Source organism: Enoplosus armatus, chromosome 6, assembly GCF_043641665.1.
Source record: "Enoplosus armatus isolate fEnoArm2 chromosome 6, fEnoArm2.hap1, whole genome shotgun sequence".
NCBI classification, from domain to species: Eukaryota; Metazoa; Chordata; class Actinopteri; order Centrarchiformes; family Enoplosidae; genus Enoplosus; species Enoplosus armatus.
Genome location: NC_092185.1, coordinates 18,461,241 through 18,478,042, shown reverse-complemented (window position 1 = coordinate 18,478,042; position 16,802 = coordinate 18,461,241). Strand labels below are relative to the sequence as shown.

The window sequence follows — 16,802 nt, the reverse complement described above, 5'->3', positions numbered from 1 at the left end:
ACATCCCACGCTTTAACACATTTCAAACATCACACTCATCACACTTCTATGATCAGTGTAATGGCCCAGCCCTTTGTGTCCAGAACCTGTGAGTGTGGGTACGTCTGCATTCATGTACACGTTCCTCCTCCTGTTGCACGGCCAGCAGCGTTTGGAGGAAGCTCTGATGGCAAGTGTGCTGTACTCAGATGGGTATCTGCAGCCAGCAGCTCAGACCTCTGCACAGCGCAGCACAGTGCAGTGGACAGTAAATACTACGTCACTCATTTCCATAGCCTGTGATGTGGCCCGTGATAGCAGCGGCAGGACTGTGGTGTGGGAGGCTGATACTGTACCTGGAGACAAACACACTCATTGCTAAAGCCGTCACGTGCCGAGAGTTTTAGCAGGCAGCGGGTATTTTTAGACATGGCTTTCAGCATTTTATGATTCATGTTCCTATAGTATTCCACAGGAGGATGCTCATATAGAATTTCTCTTGCAGTTTTGTGCCATTTGTATTCTCACAGAAATGCTATCACTCTCAAATGCTACATAATATACTATACAGAATACAAATGTATGTAACGTATATAATGTAGAAAAAGCATAAATCAGCAGAAGATGTGGCCCATATTACAGGAACCCATAAAATTCTTACTTTTCTTACAAACGTAAATGAATATAGTTATGTTGTTTTGTTGTTTATCAGTCCTGGCAATTGACACCAGAAAACCGAAGACATATTTTATTGGAAATAGGTGACTCTGGATTTAAATGACACTAATAAAATTTCATCAAAATCTTACAACTTCTACTGCAGATAGTAAGTCAAATCTCAAGTCTCCAGGTTTCCCTATGAAATGTACATTAATTTCATTCATTTAATCAGTAGTCATTGATAACTAATTCAAAATGAAAAAAAACGAAACTCTGTATCCTGCGTATCCTAAAAATCCAGATCATTATAAGTTTGACCCATGTGTATTTAATATAGAGGTAAAGTTGGTGGTCTGGCCTTTATTCATAAATATAGACAACTGAAAGAGAAGTACTGATCACTCGAAGTAAATGAGAAGTTGTTTTATTTTGGCTGAAGTGGCCCTTTAAGTGGTAAACTGCAGCACAGGTTCTCTTGTGGTGCTCTGTGGTGTCAACTGCTCATAGCCTTGTAGCATGAGAGGTCAAAGGTCATGGGTTCCCCTGTGAATTCACTGGAGGCAAAGATCTCAATGTTGCACGGCAGAACCAGTCGTGTGCGATGATTCACAAACTTTAATATGTGACCAATTGCGGTCAAACTCAAGTGTATTCCAGGAAACCCTTTGACTGAATTTAAATGACAATACAAAAAGTCAAACATCGTGCATCATTCAGGGAAACTGCAAATTTAAAGTTACAAAAATGTTCCGACAATGGAAGACAAACCTAAAGGTACAGACATATGGCACACAACAGAGGCAGTGACGGTACAGTCGGTCAATCGATGCTTTGGCAACAGCAATGCTCTAAAATGGAGTTAAGTTAACCTCGACCGGTTTAAGTGAGACAAGCGTTGATATATTAGCCAATGTCATGTGGCTCTTGTCTTCCTTTATTTGACCTTAATGAGCTGGAGGTATGAAGTGCAGCATAGTGCTTAAGTCCTTTTATGCTGTTCAAATCTGTTATCAGGGGGTCTCTGGGTGGGCTCAGGACGTGCCAGGAAGTTATGTTCGGACAGAAACAATGAGTAGGTCACTCATGAGCTACTGAGGCAATGAACTTTAAATAGAGAACAAGCTGCCAATTTATTAGAAGCTGACAAGTGAGAACTGGCAACTTTCACAAATCCCTCCACACATCATGTGTGATGTTCGCATCAGGAGATGAACTTCAACATTTTGAAGTGGAAAGATAGCACAGAGGATTTGGCTTGTGATGTGCTTTTGAACAAGCCTACATCACAAAGAGAACTGTTAGTTGAAAATAAGCAATATTATTGAAATAGTATATATATGTCAAAATGTTTAGTGGCCCTGCACAACCACACCGGTGATTTCAGTTACTCCTGCAGTTAGACCTCTAGTCAGGTTGAAGTTGAGTGAAGCTATGCTGGGAATCACCTCTACAGTCACCAAACTCTATAAACTGATAACAATGATACAGGTGTAAATTGAGAGGTGCAACAAAGCTAACGCCTAGGAGCTTTAAAGAAAAACATCTTATTTGAGAATTAATCATTTCCTTAACTTCACCACATTTTCCAATTTGGCTCCACCAACATTACACTACATTACAAGTACACAGGATTCAAATATTTACAGGTCTTGTATATATTATGTATATATCATACAAAAAAATGCCGTTATCTACAACAACAAAATCAAGTCAAGGACAGGAATTGTCAACACACAAATGCTGCGAGAGGAGAAATTAATACAAAAAACCTAATAATAATTGGAAGAGTCTGAAAAATAGATACTACAGAAGACCACAAAAGGTCAAATAGAAGAAGTAAAGGGAAAATCAATAAGGGAAGGAGAAGAATACCAAAAACAACAACATCAAGCATTTCTCCATTTCTTCCTTGTGAACCTTGTGTGCTTTGTGCAAGACACACACACACACACACACACACACACACACACACACACGTCTTGGTTTGGGTCAGATATCAGGGTTTTGCAGAAATTACAGCTGTAGAGGAATCCACTTTCTCCACTCAGCAAGTCATCAAGGGCACCACCAGCAACTCCTCTACCTTTGCGTAATTCAAGAAGCAGAATGAAGTATTGTGCATTTCTTTTTTTTCTTTGTGTTTTTGTTCCAGGTTATCAGATTATGAGGAACTAAGGTTAAATAGGCTGATCCCTGAGCAAACAGCTTTTAAGGTGATTTCTTGATTGTTTTTGGGTCTGAGTGTTATTACGGAGGAAGGAACTGGGGCGTTATCAGGAGGTGAGCAGCAAAGGCAGACTGTTAGGAATGAGAGGGAATCAGAGAGTGGCAGCCTTAAGGGTTGATGTAATGTTTATATAGTGGTCAGTACAGCCATTTCCTCCTCCTCCTGCAGACGGGCCCAGTCAAAGGGCACAGATACAGTACACAGGGCAACGGGGTCGTTGGCTGGAAGTACGTTTCACAATGTACATTGACTATTGCTCCACAAGTGAAAGTCTCATGGTCACAAGAAGTAAGCCTGGAGAGCTTCTAGGAACTGTATATGTTCAGAGCTTTGAGCTGTGTGTATACTAACAACCTGCAACATTATTTGTCTCCTTTTCCTTTAGTGGATTCAACAGAATAAGCTGCTACTATTAGTGATTTTACACAAACACCTGTTAACACATATCAGGCAGAAAGAATAACAACCATGATGACTTGCCCAATAATACAAGTGATCCTATAAGGTCCGTCAAAAGCATGAGACTGAGACAATAGAGCTGGGGGTTAAAGCAGGGAGGGAGGATGTGCAGATGGGTGGAGCTCAGTCCCAGTGGATGCATAGAAGAAAAAAAATGACGTACATTATTTGAACAGTATTTCTAGGGCAGTTTTTTTTCCCAAATGGGACTTTGAGCTTGGAATATTTCTGCTCTCTGAGTCAGCGCCAAGGCATAATGACTTGAGATGTTGTTTTGTTTATTTAGTCAGCAAAAAATATGTGATACTTAGGAAGAACGCCAAGAGAAACAAAACATTTGGGAATCATAGCTCAGAGAAAGTCCCATCTCCAGAGGTCAGTTTGACATGAGTATTTGTTTGAAAACATGAGATTGTCATAGTATTAAGATCCAGTTTTCACATACTGGGATGTGACCTTTATCATATTCTTGTGGAGCTTTAAGAGGTTTAGTTTTTCAGATTCTCCTCAGACACAAACAGTTTTATACCTGGAGCGAGCAACAGCTGTTTTTAAGTTCAAACTAAGTTTATGTACCAGTGAATTAAGATGTCTTTCATCACACAAACTACTTTTTAAATAGAGCTTACAAAATACAGTAATATATAAACAATATGAAAATACAAGCAAGCGAGTTCATTCTTGACCTCGGAAACAGGAGTTGAGAAAACAATCTCACCACAGGGTCCTGTTCTCCTCTTTTGGATCTTTTGATCATATCACATGATCTTCATCAACAGATGACAGCCCAGTTGTCATGGGGTTTTTTTTTATGAGCGTTTTTTTTATGAGCGTTTTGACTTCTCATCCACGTTGGCTTAAAATCTGAGATGTTCAATTGCAAAGTTAAATGTTAATTGGTTACCAAAAAACTGACCCAACTTGAAACATTGACTCTTAATGTTTTAAAAAAAAAAATGTATGACTTTGGTGACTCCCAGTGGTAGTATTGAAAACACCGCCCACCACACTCTTGATCTAAACTGCATTGAAATGTTTAAGTGGCAAAAGAATCCAAAAACAAGCTGACAGACGTGTTCAGCCTGACATCCAGACCTTTTTCATGGCATCTCAACATGTCATAGCAAGTCTAACAAATAACATTACAATAATCATGCACTCCATTTGTTTTTTTTTATTTCCGGGGCCTTGGTATTTTGCATAAGAGGTCACTGGGATGGCTTTCCGTTACACCTAAATGGAATGCAGCCATCATTGATATTATTGCTTACACATATGCTTTTTCTAAGTTAAAAAGGTCTGCTGTGAAAAGGGTCTATTATCACCTTATTAAGTTGGTATGGCCAACACATTAGCAAACAGTTGCTCATCTATACACCCAGCCAAGACAGAGAAATATTACCTTTCATTTGGAGTCATGTTTCTGACCACCTGATGGATGTAAGTCCAATATTTACTCTTCTCTTTACTCTGTTTTGGTCCACACCAACTCCTGAGAAAAATATCTTGGACTTTTTAGCTGCAACATGTTTGACTTTCTAGTTAGCTACAACCTGCCAGCTAGCTTGTCTATCTGCAGTTTGGTCACAATGCCATTCTTCCCAGAACAAGTCACTTTAAACATTCATGTGTATTGGGCTTTCAATTTCAGATATCCACATTTTTGATATTTAGAATGAACATTCTGGATATCTGCAATCCAATTGTTACTAGTCATAATTTTAATTTCAGTTATCCAAATTGAAAAACCATTCCATATATCCATAATATTGAATATCCTAAATACATGACTATGACTAGTAAAAACAATTAGAATTATGATGAAAAACAATGCAATTGCAGATATCTGTTGATGAGTAAATAGGATGCCGTTTTAAAATAAAAAGGGTTCATTGACTATCCACAATTATATTTTAGATGTCCATAATAGCATTTCTCCTAGTCAAAATGATTTTCTTATTAGTCAGAATGGCAATTGGAGATATCTGCAATGACATTCTTACTAGTAGAAATTGTATTTCAAGATATCTACAACTTTGATTGTACCAGTCAAAACTAAATTCAAGATATCTTTAAATCCTAGTACAAGTGGCTGTTTTAACATGTAGACTGGATATATATTGTAGATATCTGTAATTCAGTTTGTCGTAGTCAGAAAGAACATTTCAGATATCCACAATGACATTCTTCCCAGGACAAATGACGTCACTTTTGCCATTCATGTGCAGATGAAAGCTGAAATACATTTTCAACTTGCAAGAATGTTATTGTGGATATCTTCAGTTACCATTCTGACTAGTGAGAATACAATTTTGACTATTATGGATATCTAAAATGTAATTACTGACAGGAGTGTGGTTCAATTAAATGTTAAAAACAGCTTTCCATAATAGCATTTAATTGTTCTCTTCTCTGTAAAAGCAATTTGTAACTTTATTAAGAAGTGCTATATAAATTAAGTTTTATTATTATATTATTATTTTATTGTTAGACTAGGAGCTTAACTAATGTGGGTATTTTTGAACTGCCCGAACCAAACCTTATCTTTACCACTCAATGCCCTTTCATCACTTGAAAACCATCTGCTATGGGAGGAAAGTGTGACACTAAATTACAGATAGTGAGAAAATGTCTAACACCCATTTACACTCTCTCTGACAGGGCGTTATTGTGAAGCTCACTCACGCTAACACCCTGCACAAAAAGCAGAAGTACAGTCATGCAGATGTATACTTCTTCATACAGGCTGTTCCTCTTGTTCAGGTACAAAACCCACCCAAAGTGACAGGATCCTTTTCATACTACCTAATAATAGCCTCAGTACCCCAACAGTAATGGTTGGTTGGTTGGAGATGTATGTCTTCTCATACACTGTGTAAACACACTTCACCAGATCCTCAAAGTACTGAACCCTTGAACTCCTCATGCACCACTGTGTGGCACCGTTGCACTTCAGAAAGAAGAATAGAGTCCCAGAGGACTGGAAGGAAGGGAAGGGTCTCTGTTGTGAATAGAAAAAGAAAGTTAAGGAAAGGACACTGGTCTCCAGGGCCGGGTGGGTGAAAGGGGCAACATTTAATGCACGATGGGCCTTTTCTTTCTCGGTTTCCTGGTCTGACGAGTTTTGAGTTGTTAGGCCTCTTGTATTCTATTCTAATTTCTAATTCAAATTTGCTTGATTAGCATGACTATATAATTAAGTACAGTATTGTTAAAGCATGTTGTACAAGATTTACAATGTAAGTATAATTCTGAATATAAGAAAAAGATACAACAGATTGTTTTCACATCACTACATAGAACACAATAATGAAAGGCAAATTGTTTCAAACAAATTAAAAATATAATAATAATGTATACACTCTGCTGCTTATTATAGTTTATTAGGTACACCCAGCTAAACTAATGCAGTCTAACACAATGGGAAGGAGACAAGCTAAGCTCCTGGATTTGTCTCCCAGTCTGTTAATAAAAAAAACAAAAAAAACAAAACATTATTATTATAATGTGATAATATGAATGCAAGAAATTGAATAATGTATAAAAAGTGAAGTATCTAATCATTCTCTAATATATTTTATATACTACTTAGGCACTCATCAAACGTAAAAAGTAAACAACTCTGTGCAATAAAACCTACCTTCATGATAGTTGCTATTAGAGCTGAAATTAATAGTTGATTAATCGACTGATCAATTTTCAGAAAAATTACTGTCTTAATTGTTTAATTAATTTAGAACAAATAGCAAATATTTCATTTTAAACATTGTAAACTGAATATCTTTGGGGTTTTGGACTGTTGGTCAGACAAAACAAGACATTTGAAGAGGTCACCTTGGGCTCTGGGAAACTATGATATGACATTTTTTTGGCAAAATTATTAGTTAATTACTTGCAAGAAATATAGACAAATTAATCAATAATGAAAAAAATCCCTAGTTGCTGCCTTACTTTTAATGTTCTTGTAACACTCAACATGACGGTCACTTTTGAGGCTTTAGTTTGTGGTGCTGTTGAACTGTATTGCGTTAATACGAAGCAAATTTTCTAATATTTAGTCTATACAGTCACAAGAATGATGTGTAACACCTCAGCATCACAAACTACAGCTTCCAAAATGATCAAACAGTTAATTAAACGCCTCTCTAAAACAGTCTCAACAAAAACTGAACATTATAACCTTCATGGCGGTAGGATTTATTGCAGGGTTGTTGTATTAGACTGCATGTTTTTGTTTTAGTTCTATTAATGTGACTAAGCTGAACTGGACTCAAGACAAGATTGATTTCTCTTTTTCATAGCGTCAGTTATGCTGTATACTGAGCGAGTACTGCTTTTGCCCTCTAATATTTACTGTGTCCTGTACAGCCCAACATTTCATTTTAAAGTACAACCTGATTAAACTGTGTGTGATGCAGGGCTGCTGTAAAGTCTATTCTGTCATTGTTTGGAGTTAATGACTGACCCTATCTGAGATCTTTGTGGGGGAGAGCATCATGCAGGTTTGAGCTATGATGCCATGTGTTTAATGTTTAGCTGTGTGGTAAACAGACTGACAGGCAACGTGTCAGTGAGTGTTTAAGTTTTGGCTAATGAGTAATTTGGAATCAGTGATGTGATACTAGGATACAAAGAGTAGAAATACAGAGTTGGAGTTGTGTGGACATGAAGTTGTATGTCCACACGCGTGAGGGCGTGATATTAGTTTTTGCTGTGATCAAGGAGATATCCAGATGAAATCCTACAAGGAGGAAGAACAGTGTTTTCAACAGCAGTTCCCCACATAACATTACCCGAGGCCACAGATTTATACCCTGGTAACACCCGACCATCAGGTATTATTCTCAGTCTACTTCCTTGTTTGTACTTGAAGCATGATCTTTTCATCAGTTACAATGGGACTTTATCCCTCAATATTGACCTTTTGTGTGTTAATTTGCACTGAAAGGGAAGTGTCTTGACTTTTGGACTTTTGAATTGATAAAGAACTAGGGCTAGATATCGATATCTGTGTGTATATCTGTGACCCAGGGTTACAAAAGGCTGGTGTTTCAGAAACTGAGGAAACATTACTTATTTAACAGTAGTTCTACTTAATAATTGTTATTCAACAGTCTTGTCCTATCAGTTGTTGCTAAATGTACTGATGCCCTGTGACATTGAATAGGTGGTTGGGTTTCTAGTTGATGCTTTGAAGCTGTTTTAAACGCAATGCTGACCTCTGCTGGTGCAAGATCATTTACTTTGCTTTTCTCTGTCCTCGTCTCCACAGATCTCCCAAGCAGAATGTGTCGGTAAGTACACATGTGCAGTTTCTCTATTTCTCTATTATGTGCTAGCTACATTTCTGTTAATTTGTCTCTATATGTAAGAAAGAAAGAAATGTAAGTTATCAAACACTGCCTTATTTTGTGTTTAATATAGGCTCATTAATTACATCATTCCTGTCAGATCTGTAAAATTATTTGAAAAGAAGACAATTTTCATTTTTTAAAAATCCATTTGTCATTTGTCATTTCTTGTTTTTATTCTTGTTAATCTATCTCTTAGATAGAAAATGTTACAGCAATCAGACAGAAACAGTAACAACAACAACAACAAACATCACGCTTGGATCAAGCTCAAACTGCACCTTATCCATTGGGAATAATATCTCTGGAAATGGTCAGATAACTGATTTGAGGCCTGGAACGGTCTATGAAATCTTCCTTAATTGTTTGGAGTGCTGCACAGAGGCAACAACAAGTAAGTCTGTTTACTTTGTTGAATCACTTCTATTCCAGACCTTAACCATGTCTACAACAATGACTTCATACAGTATAGTTACCACAGCATTGCTGCAGATTCAGCATGTCTAACTGCAGTTTGTATGCTTGCAAACAAAGTGCTGTCAGTATGAATAAACCACAGATATCAAATACATGGATGATAATATTAATAATACGAATGATGAGTGATGATCTGATGACTGTTCTCTCTCTCTCACTCACAGAGCCTGAAGTTGTCAGGAATCTCACTGTCACTGGTTTTACAACATCCTCTGTGTCTCTGAGCTGGACTGAACCAGAGGGAAAGAGCTCTTTCTATAGAATACAGTGGACAGATGGAAATGAAACTGAGACTGTAAATACAACATCTAAAACCATTACTGGCCTGACTGCTGGGATCAAATACAATATAACTGTCACTGCAGTGGCAGATGATGGCCATACTGAGGGACAGAAAGCCGCTGTTTCTCTGTACACAAGTGAGTAAGCACCGTCAACTAGTGAGAGTCTGCTAAAGAAATAAATAACAATGTAAATGTGTCTCAGACGTTTATGACCGTTGCTTTGACAGACAGTGTTGGATATGCCATCTTTAGCCATGCTAGCAGCATCGCTCTGGCAATGTCAATCTGTTGGTTCGTCTACCACTTTGGTCCAGACTGAAATATATCCACAGCTACTGAATGGGTTGCCATCCAATTTTGTCCGACATTCATGGTCTCCAGAGGATGAAGCCTAATGACCTTGGTGATCAACTGACTTTTCCTCTGGCGCCACCATGAGGTTGGCATATGGTTTTGAGTTAAATGTCTCAAAAACTTTTAGATGGGTTGCCATTAAACATATTCATGCCCCCTTCAGGATAAATCATAATAACTTTGGTGATCCCCTCACTTTTCATCTAGTGCCACCATCAGACTTGGTGGTTTTCTGAAGATGTTATTCCTGATCATTGTAATATAACTTATGTTTTACTAACATCTTTTCTCCGTTGCGTTTACCTGTCTTTCACTCACAGAACCTGACGTTGTCAGGAATCTCACTGTCACTGATTTTACAACATCCTCTGTGTCTCTGAGCTGGACTGAACCAGAGGGAAAGAGCTCTTTCTATAGAGTACAGTGGACAGATGGAGAAATAAATAAGACTGTAAATGTGTCTCAGACATTTAAGACCATTGATAACCTGACTGCTGGTGTCCAGTATGAAATAACTGTTACTGCAGTCGCAGATGATGGCCGTACTGATGGACAGAGTACCTCTGTTTCCCAATACACAAGTAAGTAAGCATTTAAATGTGTTTCATGCTGTCAGGTAGTCTGCTGAGGACACCTGGTGGAGAAGATTGTTTGTTATGATTTCAACTTTTACCTCGGACCGATGCTGTATGTGCTGGATCTGGGTTGTATATCTGGACATTGTCGATGGCTCGTCTCTGTAGTGGTGGGCAGATTTCAGGAGCATTTGTTTTGGTTTGACAGACAGTGTTGGATATGCCATTCTTAGCCATGCTAGCAGCATGGCTCTGACAATGTCGATCTGTTGGTTCGTCTACCACTTTGGTCCAGACTGAATTATCTCCACAGCTACTGAATGGGTTGCCATCCAATTTTGTTCGACATTCATGGTCTCCAGAGAATGAAGCCTAATGACATTGGTGATCAACTGACTTTTCCTCTGGCGCCACCATGAGGTTGGCATATGGTGTTGAGTAAAATGTCTCAAATCTTTTAGATGGGTTGCCATTAAACATATTCATGCCCCCTTCAGGATAAATCATAATAACTTTGGTGATTCCCTCACTTTTCATCTTGCGCCACCATCAGATTTGGTGGTTTTATGAAGATGTTATTCCTGATCATTGTAGTATAACTTGTGTTTTCCTAACATCTTTTCTCTGTTGCGTTCACCTGTCTCATGCACAGCGCCTGAAGTAGTCAGGAATCTCACTGTCACTGATTTTACAACATCCTCTGTGTCTCTGAGCTGGACTGAACCAGAGGGAAAGAGCTCTTTCTATAGAGTACAGTGGACAGATGGAAATGAAACTGAGACTGTAAATACGACATCTAAAACCGTTTCTGGCCTGACTGCTGGGATCAAATACAATATAACTGTCACTGCAGTGGCAGATGATGGCCATACTGAGGGACAGAAAGTGGCTGTTTCTTTGTACACAAGTGAGTAAGCACCGTCAACTAGTGAGAGTCTGCTAAAGAAATAAATAACAATGTAAATGTGTCTCAGACATTTATGACCGTTGCTTTGACAGACAGTGTTGGATATGCCATCTTTAGCCATGCTAGCCGCATGGCTCTGGCAATGTCAATCTGTTGGTTCATCTACCACTTTGGTCCAGATTGAAATATATCCACAGCTACTTAATAGGTTTCCATCCAATTTTGTTCGACATTCATGGTCTCCAGAGGATAAAGCCTAATGACGTTATTGATCACCTGAATTTCCCTCTTGCGCCACCATAAGGTTGGCATATGGTGTTGAGCAACATGTCTCCAATCTTTTGGATGGGTTGCCATTAAACATATTCATGCCCCCTTCAGGATAAATCATAATAACTTCGGTTATCCCCTCACTTTTCATCTTGCGCCACCATCAGACTTGGTGGTTTTCTGAAGATGTTATTCCTGATCATTGTAATATAACTTATGTTTTACTAACATCTTTTCTCCGTCGCGTTCACCTGTCTTTCACTCACAGAGCCTAACATTGTCAGGAATCTCACTGTCACTGATTTTACAACATCCTCTGTGTCTCTGAGCTGGACTGAACCAGAGGGAAAGAGCTCTTTCTATAGAGTACAGTGGACAGATGGAGAAATAAATAAGACTGTAAATGTGTCTCAGACATTTAAGACTGTTGATAACCTGACTGCTGGTGTCCAGTATGAAATAACTGTTACTGCAGTGGCAGATGATGGCCGTACTGATGGACAGAGTACCTCTGTTTCCCAATACACAAGTAAGTAAGCATTTAAATGTGTTTCATGCTGTCAGGTAGTCTGCTGAGGACACCTGGTGGAGAAGATTGTTTGTTATGATTTCAACTTTTACCTCAGACCTATGCTGTATGTGCTGGATCTGGGTTGTATATCTGGACATTGTTGATGGCTCGTCTCTTTAGTGGTGGGCAGATTTCAGGAGCATTTGTTTTGGTTTGACAGACAATGTTGGATATGCCATTCTTAGCCATGCTAGCAGCATGGCTCTGGCAATGTCGATCTGTTGGTTCGTCTACCACTTTGGTCCAGACTGAATTATCTCCACAGCTACTGAATGGGTTGCCATCCAATTTTGTTCGACATTCATGGTCTCCAGAGAATGAAGCCTCATGACATTGGTGATCAACTGACTTTTCCTCTGGCGCCACCATGAGGTTGGCATATGGTGTTGAGTTGAATGTCTCAAATCTTTTAGATGGGTTGCCATTCAACATATTCATGCCCCCTTCAGGATAAATCATAATAACTTTGGTGATCCACTCACTTTTCATCTAGTGCCACCATCAGACTTGGTGGTTTTCTGACGATGTTATTACTGATCATTGTAGTATAACTTATGTTTTCCTAACATCTTTTCTCTGTTGCGTTCACCTGTCTCATGCACAGCGCCTGAAGTAGTCAGGAATCTCACTGTCACTGATTTTACAACATCCTCTGTGTCTCTGAGCTGGACTGAACCAGAGGGAAAGAGCTCTTTCTATAGAGTACAGTGGACAGATGGAAATGAAACTGAGACTGTAAATACGACATCTAAAACCGTTTCTGGCCTGACTGCTGGGATCAAGTACAATATAACTGTCACTGCAGTGGCAGATGATGGCCATACTGAGGGACAGAAAGTGGCTGTTTCTTTGTACACAAGTGAGTAAGCACCGTCAACTAGTAAGAGTCTGCTAAAGAAATAAATAAATATGTAAATGTGTCTCAGACATTTATGACCGTTGCTTTGACAGACAGTGTTGGATATGCCATCTTTAGCCATGCTAGCCGCATGGCTCTGGCAATGTCAATCTGTTGGTTCATCTACCACTTTGGTCCAGATTGAAATATATCCACAGCTACTGAATAGGTTTCCATCCAATTTTGTTCGACATTCATGGTCTCCAGAGGATAAAGCCTAATGACGTTATTGATCACCTGAATTTCCCTCTTGCGCCACCATGAGGTTGGCATATGGTGTTGAGCAACATGTCTCCAATCTTTTGGATGGGTTGTCATTAAACATATTCATGCCCCCTTCAGGATAAATCATAATAACTTTGGTGATCCCCTCACTTTTCATCTAATGCCACCATCAGACTTGGTGGTTTTCTGAAGATGTTATTCCTGATCATTGCAGTATAACTTATGTTTTACTAACATCTTTTCTCCGTTGCGTTCACCTGTCTTTCACTCACAGAACCTGACGTTGTCAGGAATCTCACTGTCACTGATTTTACAACATCCTCTGTATCTCTGAGCTGGACTGAACCAGAGGGAAAGAGCTCTTTCTATAGAGTACAGTGGACAGATGGAGAAATAAATAAGACTGTAAATGTGTCTCAGACATTTAAGACCATTGATAACCTGACTGCTGGTGTCCAGTATGAAATAACTGTTACTGCAGTGGCAGATGATGGCCGTACTGACGGACAGAGTACCCCCGTTTCCCAATACACAAGTAAGTAAGCATTTAAATGTGTTTCATACTGTCAGGTAGTCTGCTGAGGACACCTGGTGGAGAAGATTGTTTGTTATGATTTCGACTTTTACCTCAGACCTATGCTGTATGTGCTGGATCTGGGTTGTATATCTGGACATTGTTGATGGCTCGTCTCTTTAGTGGTGGGCAGATTTCAGGAGCATTTGTTTTGGTTTGACAGACAATGTTGGATATGCCATTCTTAGCCATGCTAGCAGCATGGCTCTGGCAATGTGGATCTGTTGGTTCGTCTACCACTTTGGTAGCTACTGAATGGGTTACCATTCAATTTTGTTCGACATTCATGGTCTCCAGAGGATAAAGCCCAATGACGTTATTGATCAGCTGAATTTCCCTCTTGTGCCACCATGAGGTTGGCATATGGTGTTGAGTAAAATGTCTCAAATCTTTTAGATGGGTTGCCATTAAACATATTCATGCCCCCTTCTGGATAAATCATAATAACTTTGGTGATCCACTCACTTTTCATCTTGTGCCACCATCAGACTTGGTGGTTTTCTGAAGATGTTATTACTGATCATTGTAGTATAACTTGTGTTTTCCTAACATCTTTTCTCCGTCGCGTTCACCTGTCTTTCACTCACAGAGCCTAACATTGTCAGGAATCTCACTGTCACTGATTTTACAACATCCTCTGTGTCTCTGAGCTGGACTGAACCAGAGGGAAAGAGCTCTTTCTATAGAGTACAGTGGACAGATGGAAATGAAACTGAGACTGTAAATACGACATCTAAAACCGTTTCTGGCCTGACTGCTGGGATCAAGTACAATATAACTGTCACTGCAGTGGCAGATGATGGCCATACTGAGGGACAGAAAGTGGCTGTTTCTTTGTACACAAGTGAGTAAGCACCGTCAACTAGCAAGAGTCTGCTAAAGAAAGAAATAACAATGTAAATGTGTCTCAGACATTTATGACCATTGCTTTGACAGACAGTGTTGGATATGCCATTTTAAGCCATGCTAGCAGCATGGCTCTGGCAATGTCGATCTGTTGGTTCGTCTACCACTTTGGTCCAGACTGAGTTATCTCCACAGCTACTGAATAGGTTGCCATCCAATTTTGTTCGACATTCATGGTCTCCAGAGAATGAAGCCTAATGACATTGGTGATCAACTGACTTTTCCTCTGGCGCCACCATGAGGTTGGCATATGGTGTTGAGTTAAATGTCTCAAAAACTTTTAGATGGGTTGCCATTAAACATATTCATGCCCCCTTCAGAATAAATCATAATAACTTTGGTGATTCCCTCACTTTTCATCTTGCGCCACCATCAGAGTTGGTGGTTTTCTGAAGATGTTATTCCTGATCATTGTAGTATAACTTATGTTTTACTAACATCTTTTCTCTGTTGCGTTCACTTTTCTTTCACTCACAGAGCCTGACGTTGTCAGGAATCTCACTGTCACTGATTTTACAACATCCTCTGTGTCTCTGAGCTGGACTGAACCAGAGGGAAAGAGCTCTTTCTATAGAGTACAGTGGACAGATGGAAATGAAACTGAGACTGTAAATACGACATCTAAAACCGTTTCTGGCCTGACTGCAGGGATCAAGTACAATATAACTGTCACTGCAGTGGCAGATGATGGCCATACTGAGGGACAGAAAGTGGCTGTTTCTTTGTACACAAGTGAGTAAGCACCGTCAACTAGTGAGAGTCTGCTAAAGAAATAAATAACAATGTAAATGTGTCTCAGACATTTATGACCATTGCTTTGACAGACAGTGTTGGATATGTCATCTTTAGCCATGCTAGCCGCATGGCTCTGGCAATGTCAATCTGTTAGTTCATCTACCACTTTGGTCCAGATTGAAATATATCCACATCTACTTAATAGGTTTCCATCCAATTTTGTTCGACATTCATGGTCTCCAGAGGATAAAGCCTAATGACGTTATTGATCACCTGAATTTCCCTCTTGCGCCACCATGAGGTTGGCATATGGTGTTGAGTAAAATGTCTCAAATCTTTTGGATGGGTTGCCATTAAACATATTCATGCCCCCTTCAGGATAAATCATAATAACTTTGGTGATCCCCTCACTTTTCATCTAATGCCACCATCAGACTTGGTGGTTTTCTGAAGATGTTATTCCTGATCATTGCAGTATAACTTATGTTTTACTAACATCTTATCTACGTTGCGTTTACCTGTCTTTCACTCACAGAACCTGACGTTGTCAGGAATCTCACTGTCACTGATTTTACAACATCCTCTGTGTCTCTGAGCTGGACTGAACCAGAGGGAAAGAGCTCTTTCTATAGAGTACAGTGGACAGATGGAGAAATAAATAAGACTGTAAATGTGTCTCAGACATTTAAGACCATTGATAACCTGACTGCTGGTGTCCAGTATGAAATAACTGTTACTGCAGTGGCAGATGATGGCCGTACTGACGGACAGAGTACCCCCGTTTCCCAATACACAAGTAAGTAAGCATTTAAATGTGTTTCATACTGTCAGGTAGTCTGCTGAGGACACCTGGTGGAGAAGATTGTTTGTTATGATTTCGACTTTTACCTCGGACCTATGCTGTATGTGCTGGATCTGGGTTGTATATCTGGACATTGTTGATGGCTCGTCTCTTTAGTGGTGGGCAGATTTCAGGAGCATTTGTTTTGGTTTGACAGACAGTGTTGGATATCCATCTTAAGCCATGCTAGCCCCATGGCTCTGGCAATGTAAATCTGTTGGTTCGTCTACCACTTTGGTCCAGACTGAAATTTATCCACAGCTACTTTATAGGTTTCCATCCAATTTTGTTCGACATTCATGGTCTCCAGAGGATAAAGCCTAATGACGTTATTGATCACCTGAATTTCCCTCTTGCGCCACCATGAGGTTGGCATATGGTGTTGAGCAACATGTCTCCAATCTTTTGGATGGGTTGCCATTAAACATATTCATGCCCCCTTCAGGAAAAATCATAATAACTTTGGTGATCCCCTCACTTTTCATCTAATGCCACCATCAGACTTGGTG

The 16,802-nt window shown here is 39.4% G+C and overlaps 1 protein-coding gene across 1 annotated transcript in view; it reads left to right on the top strand.

Moving 5' to 3' along the window:
- Positions 1 to 16,802, top strand: part of LOC139286311 (receptor-type tyrosine-protein phosphatase eta-like) — a 41,510-nt gene that overhangs the window by 5,745 nt on the left and 18,963 nt on the right. Inside the window, exons 2-6 of the mRNA XM_070907055.1 lie at positions 8,598 to 8,619; positions 8,876 to 9,070; positions 10,112 to 10,372; positions 13,512 to 13,772; positions 15,988 to 16,164. Coding sequence (XP_070763156.1) covers positions 8,598 to 8,619; positions 8,876 to 9,070; positions 10,112 to 10,372; positions 13,512 to 13,772; positions 15,988 to 16,164 — 916 coding nt within the window. The remainder of the gene's footprint in view (positions 1 to 8,597; positions 8,620 to 8,875; positions 9,071 to 10,111; positions 10,373 to 13,511; positions 13,773 to 15,987; positions 16,165 to 16,802) is intronic.